This window comes from Diadema antillarum, unplaced genomic scaffold (assembly GCF_040938485.1).
Source record: "Diadema antillarum isolate AM-2024a unplaced genomic scaffold, OU_Dant_1.0 scf00000052, whole genome shotgun sequence".
Taxonomy (NCBI): Eukaryota; Metazoa; Echinodermata; class Echinoidea; order Diadematoida; family Diadematidae; genus Diadema; species Diadema antillarum.
The window spans coordinates 759,587-779,665 of NW_027270941.1; the positions used below are offsets into that span (position 1 = coordinate 759,587).

Genomic DNA, 20,079 nt, shown 5'->3' on the forward strand with positions numbered 1-20,079 from the left:
TGCATAAATATTGATGTGATCTTGGGTGGAGCAGGGCAGTGAGCAGCGCCAACCTCCACCAAGGATGGCATATTTCCACCGGACTTGCCAGGTGCATAGCAGTCACTGCCCGTTCCTTTCCAATGCCGCCTGCAGAGGGGGAACTATAAGGGGGGAGCTGTTCCTTAAAGATTTAACATCTAATTTTCCCATCCAGTGGGTATTCGTAAAGCATGGAAGCAGGAACAGGGAGACAGACAAAATATTTTCATGCCCGCTTGGGATTAGCAGTTAGCAGGAATTTTGGATGGGTAAAACTTGGATGATGGAGAGAAAGGGGGGGGGGGGGGGAAGGGGGGGGAGCACATGATGTCACAAGGGGGGCGTGCTCCCCCACGTGACTTACCTACATCTGTCTAGGCACGTCACATACCATCACTTCTCTCAAAGTGTGTCTACCTTTCTAACCTAGCCTGGATTCCAGCCACTGTGTTTCTTTTTCCTAACCCATAATAAGTGTTCACTTTAGACATACACTGCTAATCATAAAGTCTGGAATAAAAACTAACAGCGCTCAACCCTATAAATGTCGGGTATCACAGGAACTACTTACTCTGATTAAATTGTACAGGTTACTGAAGAAGATAAGCAACTCACAGTCTGGAAGATAGGCTAATGTTTTGTTATCCCAGTCCCTCCATCTCCATCACCTGGAGATCTGGTTTGCAGTATTTTTCTTCAAACTCTGTTTCCCCCCCCCCCCCCCCCCCCCCCCCCCCCCCCCCCCCCCCCCCCAATCTCACACTGTCGCTACATTTCGATCTCTCCTCACAAACTTGTGTTACGTGCAAAACCCCTCACGCAAATCACATTTGGTTCCTATCTCAACCTCAAACTCAGCAGGCTCGAGGGACAACATTGTCGGATGTTTATGCGAGGTCACGTGAAATGCACTTGACAGACCGTTGACAGCGAGGAGGTATTTAAAAGCACTTGCAAGAATTTGATCTTTTCCCACACATCATCATGTTCCTGACAAAGTAGAAATTTACACTATGCGTCACACAATATATGCACAAGTTGCACTTGTCATGATTTCTTTATAAATATGTTGTCATAAAACATCGCATGCACACCTCTACCATGGTATAGCCATGTCACCTTCTAAAAACTACCATTTAAACTTGAAAGCATTATTTACCATTTGCAGATGAAACAAAAACCCAGTTTTAGTGCTTCAAAATAGTTCTAAAATGTGAGTAGGTCTTAATTGATAGGAACAACCGATGTAAAAATGTTAATGAAGTATTGTTAAATATACAAAATGTGAACAATAGTTATGATACAATTGTTTCTAGAACAAACACCATCAAGATGTTGTGGTTTATTGAGAAAAATGGTGATATCTCCTTATATTTTAGGCTTTAATGCGAAATTTTAATACCTTTAAACAGTGTCAAAATAATTCTTCCTACCATTTCTATGGACACCCCACTCAGATAGACTGATCAACTGGTGAAAGATATTGCATATACAGACTGATCTGACAGGATGAGATGAAGGAAATAAATTCTAGGGGAACAAACAGATGAGCCTCCTCAACTGGTCATTTGCCATGTTTTTCCATGCGAGCTTGTTGATCCTTGAATTGCATCCTATCCATACAGGAGATCAATTTACCTTTGCAGTAATCGGCTGGGTCTTCCTGCTCGTCGTCGTCGGAGCCGTAGACGCCCTGCTCCTCTCCTTCCTCTCGCTGCTCCTCTTCCTCCTCGTCCTCCGACTCATCCACGATCTTGACCGGAGCCTTGCTGCTCTGCGAACTGCAAGACACAAACACACAAAAAAAAACATCAGACATTAAAGTTTGAGGGCTGAGAAAGCCCCATGGCAATGACAGGCAGCAATAGACTTCTTCAAATTATCTATTCACCTGCAAGTGTATCCATCCATCTTCCGACATGAATGACATCAGTGACATCTGACTGCGCTATGGCTCTAATCCATGTCTATCCATTAAACCTCTCCCATGGGATTACAGTGGGGAAAGAAAGGGGGACTCGATACTGACATTCCCTTAGCTTCGGTCTACTGTGTGAGACCCGAACATGTACGATATCCGTGTGAGATTTATACGATGAAAATATTGTAAAAGTAGGAAATGCCATGCCGTTGTCATATTGTTGGTATCACTAAGGAGGTACTTGGAGAGCCGAGTACCTCTTTGGTATCACTTTGCCTGAAGTGTGTAAAAACTGTCACATGGAAATGTCTACATTTTATGTGTTATCATAGATTCAGGATTCCTATACTAGAATTTAAATGAAAAAAATCCCTATATATTCACCTGGCAATCATATGAATGATGCAAGACAGTAGATGATGACATGCACATTATCTTCCGTCACCTTGAACATTTTTTTTTAATACTAAGAAAGAGCCCCCATACCTTTACCAAACACTCAGCAAGGTGACTAAAGAAAATAGATAAATAAACAAACAAACAAACAAACAAAACTTGCCTATGGCTCTCTGCAGTACAACAACCTGAGTTACAAGCTAAACTTGAGATTGATTACAAGTTGATACATTTCATGACTTGGCTTTCGGCCAATCGCAATGCCCCTTTGGGAGGCTTGTATGTGATTCATTCTTTTGTTTGTTTGTTTGATTTAATCCCAGTTGTACCTGTAAAAAGGGCTAGAAAATATCTTGTGGCTGCTTTGAAAATGATTGTGGGTTTGCCTTTTTTTTTCCTACATCATTTTGCTGGATGTCAACCAAGGGGAATCACAAACGCTGTCCTTGAATCTGTATTCTTCTAACTCTCTCTGCCAATTATGGGCAGTTCATTGTCCGTAAACTCGATCAAGAGTATGATTGTACGTTACCGGTGTTCTGTAAATAAAAGTGTTCATAAAGTTCCCAGGAATGTCATGGATACCCATGTACTACTCATGTGGCATCAGTGAGATCTAAAGTAATGTAAGGAAGTTGCAAGACGGAACCCCCACCATGAGAAACCCAGAGGAGGGATTAGGTGTTAAGCTCTTGGGGTAACCTATCATGTCTTACACTTATGTTACAGAACTATGCTGTCTTATTAAAGGTATTATGACAAAAACAAAAGACAAAAACGAAAACGAAAAAAACGGGGGGGGGGGGGGGGGGGGGGCTTGACTTATACTGCTTAGCAGCTCAAGGCCGAAATTCATATTACTATACAATGCTTTAGTCATAATGGTTTTAAGAAGAGAGATGAGAGAAAAATATGCCGTCAACTGCTCTGGGCATATCAGTGACAGGTGGGGAGGTTCAGGGGTAGGGCCAGCCTGGCAATGGGTGGGTGCATGACATTTCTTCATGTTCCCCAATGACCAGCCTTTCCTCGCTGCTGCCCTGAGATCTAGATCGAGATCACTCCTGACAAAGGTGCACAGGAGCGTTTTCAACTACATCCGACTTTGTCTCTGCTGCTATTTTCTGGCGCGTCAGTGTCATCTTGAATAATCTGCTAAATTGCACACACTTTGGGTAACTATTCCCCCTGTTGTGCGATTATTTGGGATCGGGGGAGCTATTTTGGGCTCTTAGAACCTGGATGGAGGGCTGCGTGATCTCATACATCCTCTATCAAATTTCTCCACTATCTCATGCAAACATGATAGGGTACAAAAATGTGGACTGTTTTTCTTGGAATATGCAGCAAACAGGTGGTATAAAAGCAGGATAACTATACTGAATCTTCAACTGGTAATACAGATCTATTCATCCAACCAGAATCATGCAATGAAATCTAAATAACTTTTATATCATACTGCCTATCTAAAGGTTTCCACGACTGAAAATGAGAATAAGACTGACACACTGGTAACAACGGTCGCATAAAGCTACCAGATAGGACAATATGAAATGTCTTTTGATATGGACATTTTGATATGGACATATTATGGTTTTATATAGCTTTTCTTTTCCCATAACTTTGGATCCTAGCCTTTTCACAACTACTAACTGGGCAGCACAAACATCCAACATGTATTATGTATGCATCTCCCTACTCTTCCAAATAAAAGAAAAACAAGTAAACCAATAACTTCCCAGGAATAAGCAATAGGTCCTATACCATGTCACTGGCAGAACAATAACGGCACAGTATTGCATTTTCTGAAAACCAGTAACAGCTTGTTTTTAATAACACAAATAATGCCCAACTTGTTGTCGTGCTTGAAATTAACTTTGAAATACTAGAAATATTTGTGGCCATTATTTCCGCACTTCCTGGTTCCTGCAACACATACCTACACACAAGCTCACCAGGAAGACTATCCTTCATAATTGAATGCCAACTCCACAACCCCCTCCCCCTCCCTCCCCCCCTCCCCCCCCCCCCCCCCCCCCCCCCGAAAAAAATGGTAATAATGACAGATGCGACGAGAGACTCAACAAATACCCACTTCCTTCCCCGGACAGAAAGCGAAAGTCTCAGGTTATTAGCAGAGAGAAATTGGTTTCAGACAGAAAACAAGTGCCCATTGCCACGTGGACCCAGCAGTGGGAATTGACAACTGATTCACATTCGATTACGGTCCAAAATTCCTGGTTGGCTATCCAGTGAACAATTATGATGAAGAAAACAATATCACAACCTGTAGCATCATTCATCTACCCATGAAATATGTGTTTTGGTAACTTGCTTGTGAAGTAGGCCTACTCCTAGTAAAGTAGTGAAGTCACAGAAAACTGTGTAGCAATGAAAGAAAAAATAATGAATTTCTTTGCTCCCCACAATCTATGTGAACAGAAAAAAAGAAGAAGAAAGAATAGAAACTATGTATTGAAGGACTTCGTAGTCAAACATTTGATTATTTCCAAACAAATAGGGCCTACATCTCCTCCTGTTTTTATCTTGATATGTCTCGATCAGGACATACAACGATAACGAGCGCATGACGTATTGACAGGCATATATACAAACACAGACAGAAGAGCAGATAAACTCCACACGCACTCCCAACAACCACACACTGAATGTGCCGGAATACCCCTGCACGAGGACCACAATGAACCCATTTTCCCAGACTCGTTGATAGCTCATCTCTCTTGTAGCGATTTCTGGCTAGTCCGCTAAAAAAATCAGCGTGTGAATGATATACAAACTAATTGTAAAATCTCTCTGTCAAGTATGAAAGTGCACAGGGAGAAATGAAAAAGAATGAAAAATATGATAGCCATCAAATATCTTAAAATGGGTACAGTTGGTGTATCTTGAAGTTTGGTGCACACTTTTCCACAAATAAACATGACTTGCATACAGTATATAATTCATAAATTTCATTAAGAAACTAAATTTTGACAAAAAATAATAAAAATGCATCTATGAAGGTAGAAAATGTCACATCGGACAGATGGTCCTCCATTTGTGAAGCATTTATCCACAGAAAGAAGCAAAGTGTCCATAATTCTTGAATTCTCAATCAACTAATATAAAGAATGTACAAATTAATGACCAGTCTCCCTTATATTGATCAAATTGACATAAACAAAGCTGCACACAGTCCCTGACCAGTAAAAATCACAATTGAACCAGTAACTTTTTCAGGAATGGACCAGTAAAATATGAAAAAAAAAAAACTGGGTACCTACTGGTCCAACAGACAGGTCGGACCAGTAGAAAAAATGAGGTTATAGTGTGCAGCCCTGTATATTAAACATATCATCATGTAGGGCCTAAATGGAAGGCTATAGATTAAATCATTGATTGAATGTTTCTATAACACCCCCCCCCCCCAAAAAAAAATGATAATAATAATAATAAAACAATGAAAAAGATGCCATCCAAACTGCATTATCATTTATCTGGTTTAAAAGATTTATCACCTATTTTATAGACACACTCCCTCTCATGCACAAAAGGTACAATATCCTGAAAAAAAACCTGTCATGACCCCTTACATGCGTTTTTATTCCTTTTTTTTTCTGTGTGTGTGTTTTCTTTTTCTTTAAGTGAAGAGTTTCATGATACATATTATGAATATATGTCAAGTTTGATTGATGGATACCCTGTGACCCTCTCCCCCCTTTTTTTATAGTACACAAAGGAATGATGTTAAAGTGTCATGTGAAACACCATCCAGGCACTATAAAACTGCCTTTATTGGAAAATATTGCCTCGTATGACTACCAGCACCTGGATGTGTAGTAAATTTGTTGCACTTTGATGTATCATATTGCTTCAGTTATATTTGAACTTTGCCCAGCTGCCTTTGACTTTATGGCAGTCAGATCTGATACGTAGGCTTATATGTATATTGAGAGTATTTATGCGACATCTGCCATTTGGACACCTCTAGTCTCCCGTACAGTCTCACATGATATTATAACATGCTACACAAATATTCCGTCCATACTTTCCTAAAACCTAGTATAGGCACACTGTGTGTGTAGCTGTCGACAAACAGGGAGTAGCATTCTGCATTGTTGGCACCTGCAATATTCTAAAATCATTTCTTACTGGCCAACAGCGAGCTCACTTTCTTGTAAATCTCCACAAACTGTATGTTTCAAACTGTGGCGACGTTAAACTTTACACACACGAGAATGGAAGAATGCCACTGTGTATAAAGGAAGATTATTCCATGGCCGATTCTGGAAGTAGATAAAGATAAGAATTGACCTTCAAACCAACCTTCATTTCTCCAACTTCTTCAGAAATAAACCCAGAATGCCATCGCTTGTCACTTCTCAAACCAAGGAGTAAGGACACAATGAGCAGCTTGAGGGTACAATGTAGCCTACGACCAGAGGTGGGAAGCTCCCTGCTATGACAAATAGCGGTGCCTGAGAATCGGGAAGAGGAGAAGTTTTAGGTACTGATGTGATGCTGCTTTCACACAAAAAGCCGATTAAGTAGACAGAAAAGAGTGGGCGCCAATGTTAGCGGTATTGAGTTGATCTCATCATCTTTGCACTCTCCTTTATTGCTGAACTTTTTTACCTTGAGCCCTTTTCAGACAGGGAAAAAAAAAGAACTTTGCTTGGTAAACATTGTTAGAAACGTGTCCCATGCTTTAGCGAGTTACTTTGGCAAGTCTATGACAGCAAACTTAAATATTGTTTCACCCGAGCACATTTCTCAACTGTGTTTGGCAAATTGCTGTGAGAAAAAATGTTTTCCAGTTGAGTTTTGTTTGAATCTGGTGCCTGTTTGCACTATATCTGAGCTCAGCTTGACTTTCACTTACTTTTGCTGAATATTGAACTGTATGCTCTTTTCTTGTATTATTTGACATAGGTTATATGGTTCAAATATGCAATTACTTACACATTCAGAGAGCTGCATGTTGACTGACAAGTTATAGAGTTTGTGACACCAGTGGATGTTGTTTGCTGTCTGTCCTCAGTTGCTGGACTACTTCAGCATCTGATAGTCTCAACATTTAATGCAATTACAAAGGCAAATTCAGAATGCAATCAAGACGAACAAAAAAATCTTCGTATTCTGGAAGTGCACCTTGTCTTGTAGTCTATAGTCTCGGGCAATTCTGTGGTTTATGTCTCTCCTAGTTAGACTTCTCTATCATCATATGTCCACTCCCATGGCACTTGGAGGAATTACTGTAAAAGTGGAAATTTTCGCTGTGTTGAAATTTTCGCGCATTTCATGTAACCAGAAACTAGTGCGAAAACAAAAAGCACGCAAGTATTTTTGCTTGCCATATGTTCCAGTAGTTGATGTCTTGATTCCGTGGAATTAAAAACATGCGAAACTCTTCTTACCCCGCTGAGGGCAAAAAATTAGGTCGCACGAAAATATCCGCTTTTACAGTACTGTCACACACACAACCTACATTCATTTTGCTTCCCATTTCCATATCTATCCTTCACATTCAAGCCACACCTATATTAATTGTTCTTTTTTTTTAAAAACCTTGGAATGATTTTGCATAGGGCGTAGAGAGAGGTTTCAACAACATCCATTTCATTTTCCAAGCTGCATGCCAATGCATTTGTTCTTTTTCTTTTTCTATCTCACTGATCACGAATCAAATCATCCACAAATTGAACTACAGTATACTCACACTGAATGTTTTTCACATTCAAAACATCTCATGAAGCTAAAACGAACTGAAGCACATGGGGGCTAATGTGGATACTCCACCTATTCAACAGACTTGCATATGTGCATACACGTGACTAGAGGCAACAACCTTTTGCAAACGTGCACACTTTCAAGGGAAAAATGATTCCTCGTTTTTTCTGAAGATGATCTGTAGACAAACACACTGTCCCTGCTCACACACCGTGTCCATCCACACAGACACCGCCTTTTCTGAACGGGCCATTCACGGCATCGTGACGCTCAAACAAATCAGGCCCGTGAATGCGCAAATTTGGGACCATACAAACGCCTCGACCTGCGTTTGACCCACTTGCCTACCCATGAACTTGGGTCTATTATTCCCTACTAAACATCTCAATGTTGTGCCTGTGGGGGTTGTTGCTGTCTCCCTATTGGTGTGGGCAATGATTCTTCCTGTATTCACTCGAATGTGACAAAAGTCAAATTAAAAAGGCAGTCGTGCAAGAGTGCTCGTCAATTGCCGCCATGGCAGTGGCAGATTTGATGTAGCCTACTTCCTTCCTAGCCTATATAATCTAGGCGGAGGATGCAGCTACTGTCTTTGCTGTCATGCTAAATGTCTGATGTGGTGAGACAACGAACAACTTAAGCATCCACAGCCTATATCCACTCGTGCTTTAGTCGTTTTCTTATCATCGTCTATGAATCAATGGCAGTTTTTCAGATTTATTAAAATTGACCATAACCCAGTGGTAGTTTTACGTAAGAAAAACTGCTACTGATTCATAGTCAATAATAAGAAAAACAACGACTCTAGCAAGACGAGTGGATACAGGCGGTGGATGCTTCGTGCGCATCCACTGTTCGTAATCTCACCGCATCAGACAATAGTCTCGCTGTATCAGACGTTTTATGTCACAGCAAAGACAACAGCTGCACCCTCCACCTAGATTATAGGCTACGTCCCTCCCTGTCTTCGTATTTTGGAAATTGTTAGATACATACATATTTGCCATCTGCAATTGTCAGTGGTTACAAAATTGTGACTCCATCATATCGAATCCATTGATGAAGAGTGACTGACTTGTAAAGAGGATAACATGGAAGGTAGTCCATCTCAAATACCCTCATGCAACAGACACGGACACAGTGGCGATGTCGCAGAACGAGTAATGCTCGACATCCAGTGTTACTTGTAAGTCCTATGAAGCTGGCTTTTTATTGGCCGATGGTTAAACCATATTTTATAACATTTGATTTCTCACCCATCCCTACCCCCCCCCCCCCCCCATGGCTCTCATATACCATCATTCTCTGTGTCCATCATCCAATGAGTCGGAGGCCACGTTTCAGTACGACACAACACACACATTCACACACAGGAATTATTTGCATCGCTACAAAAAAAGTTGATTTCATTTGCCTGGTCCACAAAAGGACAAAAAACAAAACACAACACAAATAGAAATAACTCAGGTATAAATACAGTGCTTTGAATCGCCAGACTGTGGATGCCTTAAAATGACGGCGACGTGATCCAAGGCATCTGACTGAGTGTGTGGACCTAGTGCGGCAAGTTGCATCATGGGGTTTACAAAAATAAATGATTTCTTCATGTGTTGTTTCACACAAACAGGGCAAATTATCATGAGTTTTTGTTTCTTTTGAATCAATCTTGACTGATTTTTGCATCAAAACGCCTATAGTGAGATTTAGTGTTTATTACCACTTCTTTTTTCCTGTGCCTGCACGTAAGAAATAACTGTTTTCGCATTGCATTGCAAATATCGATTTTCGAAAACCGGTAATTTCAGGTGTGTGTTAACGGGACCATTACAACCTAAACTCATGCTCCCCTGTTCATCTGTGTCTCTGGACTTGCAAACTGACAGATGAGGGGCCTCAAGACCTCACATGTCTGCATGCCAGCTATGTGATTGATTGTGATACCGGAAGACATTCATAAGAGTGAGCTGTTGCTTACCCCAACTGTGAAGGAATTTTAAAGGGGCAAAACTCATATCTCTGCATAGAAATAGTCATGCATGGGGGAGGGGGAGGGAATAAGGGACGTTGTTTCTGAGCTGGAAAGTCTCTTAAAGCAGGGAGGTGGAACCTTCCACCTCCCTGCTTAATTAAAGTTACCAAAATACACTAACTTGCTGTATTTTAAACAGACCACAAATAATTAAATTACCGGTTATCAGCAGTAATTCAGAGTACACAACATGAACCTGACTAAAGTATAAAAACAATATAATACAGGCAATTTCTTCATGCTGATGCACACGAGATACCAGAGGAAACCCCCCCCCCCCAAAAAAAAAAAAAAAAAAAAAAAAAAAAAAAAAAAAAAAAAATCCACAGCCGAAACATTGTTTTGTCTTCAGGAGTTACATGATAAACAGTATTAATCTACACACAAACATTATGACGGTGTGTGGGACAAGAAAGTGGCCTCTATCATAACACTTTCATACATAATTCTTTTGTCAGTTTCCATGATCAATATAAAATCTACCATATCTCTCACAGGATACCAAAAAGGTAGGGGACCTACTAGATGAGCTAGCAACTCCTTGGGTGCACACAAGAAGATTTATTCTAATAGTGGAGAATTTTAACAGTGCTACTTCCATCACTGCAATACTTCATTCCTCTTCTTCATAGTGAATGAATGCTTCCACTATACATGGCACTGCTAACTACAAATGGATGCTCCTACAGATATTTGTATCATGTGAGGAAAAGAATGACTTTCAGACCCTGTCTGCTCAAGCAAAAACAGTCAAAAGGAAAAGCTATCAACCTTTCAACAAGGAAAACCCTGATGTACATTGTAGGCTTATACCATACTCACTTTTCCTACTACTACACTCTGACAGTATTTTAGCCTTGGGTATAAACACATCAGTATGTACAGAGAAGGCACTTAATGGCACATATCCATCCCTCAACAGCTGTGCTGCATGAATATTTATGAATTATGAATGTTGTTGAAAAGTGGAGGAAACAATTACATCTTCCTCCAGTATACCTACACTCTCGTCTTTTTCACTATCAAATTTACTTTTCAGGCCAAACATTGCAGTTATTACAAAAAACATACATCATCTCAGAAATGTTTTCTGGCTGGGAACTGGCTGGCAGCTAAAGTAGTCTTGGGCCCAGCGGTTTCATCGGAAGCAGCCCTCCTGTCTCCAGGGAGATGAGCTGGCTACCACTCAGATCCTCTTTGGCTGGAGCGGCCGGTAACTACTCCTCCACAAGAGGATGCTGACTAAGTGATCGACATACATTGTCATGGTCTGTGGCATGCCAGCAAATTACATGCAACATCATAATCGTCATCATCATCACTGTTCATGAATGTCAAGAGCAATATCTTCAAAAATGTCTACAACAACTGCCACCTATATCTAGCTGGCCCATATTCATTAAAATGAAGATTAGATTGGAAGCCACTCTTGTTTTCCTCATCCTCCTCTTCCTCCTCCTTCCCCTCCTCCCTCTCCTCCTTCTCATCATCATCATTGCACATTTTCATCGTCATCATCATCATCATCATCATCATCCTCATCATCATCCTCATTTTCATCATCATCAGCTATACCATCATCCTTTACTATTGTAATCATTGTAATCTCTTCCTCCTCCTCCTCCTCATCATCATCATCATCATCATCATCATCCTCATCATCATCCTCCTCATCCTCCTCATCATCATCTTTATATTCACTACTACCATCATCATTGTCATCATCATTCTCATCCCCAACATCATAATCATCTTTTGATCACAGGTCATCATTTTTATCATCATCAGCTATACCATCATCATCATCATCACTATCGTAATCATTATCATAATCATCATTGGCATTCCCAATTTCACAACAACCATCATCATAATTGTTCCAATAATTCTAGTGAGAGCTGTATGTGCTAGTTGGCAGGCACATCTGTGCTTGTTAACTAGCACGAACAGTCAGCGACTCTGAAAGCTGTCCATTATGTTTTGCTTTATATCAGCGTTCAAACAACTCATCACACAGAATTTCATATTTAAAACCTACCTCCAGAGGCCCACTAGTGCATTCAAGATACCAAAACAGAAACTGCATCTAGCTTTACCTGCCTCAAATTTGGACCCTAGAGGTGCAAAATACATAAGCCGGTTTACCTGCAGACGAATTTAATATGTTCTTTTAAAAGAAGTGCATTTCACAAAGAGCTCTTTACAAAAACAAGCAGAAGTTATTTTGGGGGTAGACAAGCCCAAAGATGGGACAGTCTTTGCCAGCAGAGCACGTACGTGTAGTTTCAGCGCCAACTGCACACACACACACACACACAGCGACTGTGTTTTCCTTCAGAGCTGATTACCGTGGTATTTTGGGTCTCCTAATTCCTGGGCACCATCTCGCCAGGGACTACAGGAAGATGAGCTTGTTGAATGCTCCCACTCGCAGCTTACACTGGATCGCACTAAGTATGAGTAACCTTATATATTGGTTCTCCTTAAAGCAGGAAGTTACAAAGTGTTCGCTATAAGAAGTTGGATTTGTGTATTTATTCTAGTCTTTTCAGTATCTTAGTATTTCGTCCTAAAGTGTTGAGAAATCAGAGGTGATGACTGCAAGAACATTTGCTAGTCAGGGAATGGTTTGACCACGGGAAACCCATGAGACGGCATATTGGTCACGAAACCGTTCTCATTAGGGATACTTGGTGAAGATCTAGCAGTCTAAAACATTCCACACTCATCCATCAATACTATGTTTGTTTATAATCACTATGACCTACTGCAATACACACAAAAAGACGTGTAAGATTAGCACTGTGCAAAACTAAGTCATCGTACTTGATTACATAGTAACAATAAATCCCTTGTTGGCACTGAAAGCAGAGACTTAAAGATATTTTAAAAATGCTGACTTATCTAGGAATAATGCATCAATTCCAACACATCTGTATTCTCTCCACCCCCCCCCCCCCTTCGAAAAAAAAGTTGAGCAGTCAACCTTGCCTAAGTCAAATCTATTTGGACTGAAGAAATAGCTTGGACTTAAGAGAAAACTTGACATATGAGGGATTAAAATCAATAGAATATTAAAAATCAAAAGACAATTAAAATCAATAGAATATAAAGAGAAGAGGACTTGAGAAGACCTTTGACTTACACTGTATAGGCAATTATTCAACTTATACGAGGTTGACTTAAAGGAAAGTAATACTTATTTTTTTTTCTGGGTCATAACTAAGTATACACCTAAGTACATGCAAGCAAATTCTTGAACCTACAGGCAAGTTAAAGTATGTCCTGTAATGAAGATGATGAACAAAACAGATATGGCACGGAAGAAAAAGAGAGAAAGAGATATGCAGGAGTAATATCGGGCTAGATATCATCATGATGCTGCCCTGGAGGTCCAGGTTCTTGTACCAGAAGAGAGAAATATCCCTGATCATGTCTTGATCTCAGGCCAGCACCAACCCTCGAAAAAAGAAAGAGGATGCCCACCATCCCATTTCCTCATCCTCCTTTCCTCCCTCCCTCTTTCCCCCGCCAGACCGAGCGCACCTGTCAGAAGTGGGCTTATCACCCTACCACAGCTGAGGCATCAGCTACTGCCATCCATCAATGGCTCTACATGTCAGACCTTGGACTTCATATTATTCCAGCATATAAGTTAAGACTATGGAAAACAAGCGATCAATACCCCTGGACTTTTTTAGGGGCCAAATCCTGCCCATCTCCCCTACCCCATCGGCACCTTTAAACCTTCAATACCCCTGACAAGCCACAGAAATCTGACAACTTTTCACCATCACCACCTTGTTCCCCTTACAAAGAAAAGAAAAAAGTGAGGACCTTCAAAATTCAAGAGCCCTCTTGCTTAAGATTTAAAAACAAAACACAACAAATACAATAGTAATTAACAAAATTGCAGCTAACATGAGAATAACTACAATTAAATACCTTAAACTTCTCTCCTGAAGTAAACATTAAAGTCACTAGTCCCTGCATATTGCCAGTCTGGAAACTGCACAATATTAAACCTCTCCTTTCAGAGCAATGTCCTATCTTCGCTTACAGTAACCATATACGATCCAAAAGACTCTTAGAGTGGCAATGATAACAATGGATATGACACCTTGTTTTTGCAGTCGGAGTAAAAACATTTTAAACATCACGATGGTCATGAGGCTTCAAATAGTATGCATGAAGAGAACAACTGATGCATAAATCCCTTACACAACACAGTCATGAACTGCTTTGAACCAGGGAGGTGGACATGAGCTCTAAAGCTACACCATGTAACTATGCTGTGTGTGTTTTGGTTGCTGCGCTACTATACCCTGCACCTGTTTTATGTCCTGCTATTAAATTCATTCACCCCCTATTAGAGAATAACAAAAAAACATAGTTCAAGTGAGACATATATCACATTGTATAGCTTCAACTGCCCGAAACTGGTCGAAAACCACCGTGATCTTGAACCTGAACTTTTGCCCTGGTTGCCATGTGAAACAAACAGAGTCTGCCTGCTCTGCAATACACCCAGCCAACCATCCAGACGCCCACCAGAACTCATCATCACTTCCCCCCCCCCCCCCCCCCCAATATTTCTGCCTCCTCTCGGAACGTTTTGATAAATGGGAAAGTGACGATGGGTGTCATCATGGCGGTATCGGAGGTCATCCCTGTCCCCCATTTTCTGGAGGAGATATGGAGGGATGCATTGTTCTCCTTATGCTAACAAACATTCAAACCCACAGTGTTTAGAATAGATTTGTAGCCTGTCTGCACAAACCAAATATGAGGCATCTTCTTTAGATTCCCACATACCTTATGTGATGTGACTGCCTTACCCATGCCAGGAATAGACCAGTAAAGATAAACTGAGCAAGTTATAATACTATTATCACTCTATTATTCTATTATACACTGTAGACCATATCTAACAAACTGCTCTTTGGAACCAGGTGTACTCTGAATACATCATACCAAAATGAAAGTACCATTGCTTGGAGGGAAAAGACTAATGATTAACCCTACACAATAATAAAAGTACCTTATTAAAAGGGGGGAAAGAGACATGAACACTTTCTTTCATGTTCTTTCAAGCTGAACACATCATGTAGTCTGTGTAGAAATGAGGAATAACTGGTGATTTATATTTCTTTAACCAAAATGTTCATAATCCCCAAAACTCATTACAATGCTAAACTCTTTTTCACATACATGGTCTCGGGCGGATTTTTTTTTTCCAGTTCCTTGTAAGTTGCTCAAACACAGTCCTTATTGAAGTACAATGTTACATTACATTAAAGTTGACTTAAATAGTAAACCGAGTGGTATCAATCACACGGAATGGTATAGAGGTTCCATTAAATCACACCAAAACTAAGAAATGACAGAAATATAGAGTTTTACATGTTTTCATGTAATGGTGGTACCAATAGCAGTGACTTTCATGGATGTGGTTTTGATCAACAGATATCACTATAAAATGAAAATGTGTTCGACTTAAATTCCATAACATCTTTATTGATGAAACTTGCACTCTTTTGCTCACCTGATTTTACCAATATTCATTACAGCCAATTTGAACATGGCACGGGGAAATGCACTTTACAAAAAAAATTAATTCAAAAAATGGAAAGAAATTTGTAGGATAACTGCTTTTCTCAAACATGGCACACAAATAATTGCATTCAAACACCCTTATAGTTTGTTTGTCTGTTTGTTAAACTTGACTAAATTTTTCATTCCAATACTTCAGCTACATGTGCACTACACTATAGTATCAATGAAAGAAGTGAACGTGCAACCTTTCTGTTACTCGTTGCTGTATCGTGATTCATCCAGGAAGACCTAAATATAACACGGTTTGGAAACATAACGGCAAGGTCGCTGTTATCAATTCCATGGTTTCATCTATCCAATACGATATACTGTAATTCAAGTAAGGGTATTGGAGTATGGGATTGTGTAGACTGGAGATAAATGCTGTAACACGGAATTGCTCCATGAAAGACTATTTGTTATTAATGTGTTTTAATTCCATGCAAAAGGTCGGCAGAGCTTGGGTGAACTGAAAAACTGTCATTGCACTTGATGGAATTTACTCATTACATGGATTACGTGGTCGACAAGTCAGTACTTTTGAATTTATGAGTATAAAAATTGATCAAAGTACAGGGCAAGCATGCTTGCAAGAGGGAAATCTTGAACTGGAAATTACTCGAGTTTAAAGCAGTCTGAAGGAGACACACACTGGAGTGTGCTCTCTAATGACCTGGATTGAGGATCTCACTTGTGACACACATATATGGGCCCTAATGCAAACATTGCCGGTTTCCGGTACTCAGCCTAGAGTCATATCACACCACATATATACGACGTAAGTTTGTAACAGTGGTTTGAAATGATGATGATGATGTCAATGATGTGTGATATTCATCACTGGCAGGCAATGAAAATGTAGGCCTAATCTATGTCAGTGTGTGAAACATAATGACAGTAAATGAAATACCTCCAAGACATCCGAGTGCTAAGATATTGGAGTCTTTTCATACATACAGGAACAGTTTTACCAAGCAAAACACAATGCTGACAAGTCACACTACTGGAAAACCATGTAACATGTCTTTTTCAAAACAACTGTGAGAACTGTTCTTTAGTTCATACAGAGCTGGGGAGGTGAAATTGAAGAGATACATACCAATAAGATAAATCTGGGAGCCAACTGTCCTGTTCACATTCGGACTCCAGTTGTGATTGTGAGGGGCTATCCGACAGGCTTTCTACCATACTCTCTGATGCCGTGTCTGAAGACAGAGAGTTTGGATACGTGTCAATCCCATTGTTGGCTACGCCTCCTGACCGAAACTTGAAGGCGAGGTGTGAGAGCTTGGTGCGTAGGTCCAGGTCGGGGTATGACGGCATCTTGGCCCGCATCCGTGCCTTGACGGTGGTCAGCGTCTTAAAGCTGAAAGTCCTGCGGAGGCGATCCCTATCCACGGCTGGCAGCCGGGCGGCAGCTGCCAGCTTGTGGAGGCTGTTGAGTTCATTCATTTAAAATCGAGACCTCTTCCATCCAAGCGCAAAGTTCTTCACCTTGGGGACGATCCCTTGTCCCTCTTTCTGTAAAATGAATCCTTGTGGGTGCTGTTGCTTGGTGGTATACTGCTATCGGTAATGAGTGGATGCTTTAGTTCTCGTTGCAGGCACCTGCCTAACTTTCTCACTTCACTCAGTCTCACATGAGAATTCAGGGTTGGAATCTAGAGGACGGATCTATGCAGGGGGGTAACAGGTTCCCCCTTTTTCAGAAAACTCCTTTAGCAGTACCACTTTGGTCCTGTTAACAAAATCCCTACCTCCTCTCAGATTGCCAGGGCATGAATGCTCAGAAACACAACTGACGACTCGCAGTTTGAAGAGGAGAAGAGGGGGAAAAGGAAGGAAAGCTGGCCCGATTCCAACCACTGGTGGCAGCCTTGTGTTGCAAACTCTAGAGCATTCGATTATTCTTAGGTGAGGTGCTCACTTTCGTGCACACTGTCTCTCTGCCTCTCTTCAGTTTACCTCAGATTTTCTTGAGAGGGTGTCTGCTTGCATGCTCCACTCCCATTAAGTATGTCCCATTTTCTGATTTGCCAGGAGCAGACAGGCGACAGCCCGTTGGCGGCGCACGGGGATCACAATCTTGCCTCCGGTGAGTGCTCCAACCTGACGGATCCTGCCGAACCCCACATGATGCTGAGGTCAAAAGGAAAAGGTCACAGACTGTAGACAGGGTAAAAGTTCACCCTCTTCCAGTCCTGTCCAGAGTGAATGAGGTGGTTTGATTATTAAGGTGAGGCCCCAAAGGCAGGCCAAGCCATGGGATGAAGCCGTGCATAATGAGATGAAATGTAATAGCCCTTGTGGATGGATTATTGGGTGGCACTATGAATCCCGCTCTCATTAGTAGCACATGTTGCTGTCAAATTTACAATCTTTCCTACATCCATCTTGCGGGCCCTCTGCATCTCACTGCGGAATGACATCTGCAGCAATTTTTGCCCTCTTTCTTGCTGGCTGGATTCCACGAAAAGCCAGCGCCCAACGCACTGGCACTCAAGTTTCCTTATGGACATGAGGAAGATTATCCCAGGTCAAGAGCACCCTTTAAGATGAGAGAAGTTAGAGCAGCTGGTTGTGACCAATCCTGTCAAAATTTTCTACCATCATGTGACTAGCATTAGGGTGTTTACTCCAATTTTTGTGAATTTAACCATTAGCCCCTTGGTTGACTTAACAAGTCATTTCCTTTGTTTAAAGTGCTAATGGTACTTTAATCGAAAGCCTCTCCTTAACCCTATTTTATGTCCCCTATATAAATTTGAAGTACAGTCAAAAGAACTGATTTAACATTGATATTTAACGCTAGTATCAAAATATACCAATCTCATGATAATGAGGTACATACACATTTTAGTGCTTACACAAAAGTTGATTTCTGTTATAAAAGAAATGACTTTGTGCAAAAAAAAAAGAATGTTAATTTAACGTACCACGATTCAGAAGTAAAAGGCATTTCAACAGTAATGATGATAGAAATACTATGCCTCCTTTTGACAGGACTGGTCACATCTGATTTTATTCAATAGAGCACACTACCGGAAGATGAGAGAGGTAACCAACACAGCCGCCGGTGATTCATTAGTGGTGGAATGTGAGATGAGCCATTGATAAGTGGATTACGACAGATGCTAGTTGGATTAATCAGGAGGGGACCATTTGAGATTCAGTTTGGAGATATTTGCAGCGGACTTGAGAGAACTGTGCATTTAGAATAGACTTGCCAGCACACATTATTGAAGTAAAGAAAGATGGCAGTACAGCATTATAAAAGCATTGAAACACACATTTATACACACAAACACATCAGAAATTAATACAATCATGATTTCACTGCATATCAATTTTTTTCTCTCTCTCCATTAGCCTCATTTGGAAATATGCAGTACTTGAATATATTATGCATGTACCTAGTTTATACAATAAATGAGTATTTTTCAGATACAGCAGCTTGTCTGTGGGGTTCAACTCAGTACTGAAAGTTGCAGATTCCTGTATCATTTACAGAATATCACACACCATTGCAGTTTACTGGGGAAAAAAAAAGAAAAAAAAGTAATATATCCTCATTGTTTTCCTTTTTGGCTTTAAAAAATACACAAATGCAAACAATCAGGAACAAAGAGGAGCTGCATTCTTCCATGTATAATGAAGTGATGAAGGACTTCATCTAGGAAATCTGACACTATGAATGAACAGCATACTCCATTTCTTCTGTGCATAATATAGCTTCACAGAAATTTATGCATGCCTGTATGCATAAATTAGGTATGTATAAATTGTATGTTTATGGTATTATGCTTGTATATGTGTAGGCCTACATATACACAGTGTATAATTTATACATTAACACAGAAAAAACAACACATGAAGTGTAATAAAGTGTTTATCCTGAACACATCGAGGTGGTTATCCTACAACGGAGAAGTAAGAAGCACTGGTCATTTCGACTCAAAAGATTCTGATCTTCACGCATCTGAGGATGGTCTCGATCTGCATTGTTTTTCAGTGAATGACAATATGACTGCAATTATTTATGCATGTATGTCACTATGTGTGTACAATTGTATTTATGTACATATTGTATGTGCTGTGTGCATTTGTGTGGTTGGCAGGCAGCCTCGACTTGCTAACTTTCCAGAGTGCAACCTGAGGTCACAGGAGATTTCATAACACTGTCACATGGGTTGCATTTTGTATCAAAAGCTAATCATCACACTGCATTGGTTCACCCAAGGAGATAATCCACACTTGAACCTTTGCACTCATTCCTGCATCATTGTTGAGTAGCAAGTTGTCTTTTCGTATCGATGCTGTACCATGGCCAGCCTATGGAGCTATTCATGCCCTTTACTCAAGCCTCCATCTGGGTAGCCATTTTAAT

The 20,079-nt window shown here is 40.6% G+C and overlaps 1 protein-coding gene across 1 annotated transcript in view; it reads right to left on the minus strand.

Annotated features, from left to right (window-relative positions):
• Window positions 1–18,329, minus strand: part of LOC139715619 (SRSF protein kinase 3-like) — a 54,492-nt gene extending 36,163 nt beyond the window's left edge. Inside the window, exons 1-2 of the mRNA XM_071627176.1 lie at window positions 16,792–18,329; window positions 1,660–1,802 (exon numbers count right to left, since the gene is read on the minus strand). Of these exons, the coding sequence (XP_071483277.1) occupies window positions 1,660–1,802; window positions 16,792–17,144 (496 nt within the window). The 5' untranslated portion in view covers window positions 17,145–18,329. The remainder of the gene's footprint in view (window positions 1–1,659; window positions 1,803–16,791) is intronic.
• Between the last annotated feature and the right edge of the window lie 1,750 nt (window positions 18,330–20,079).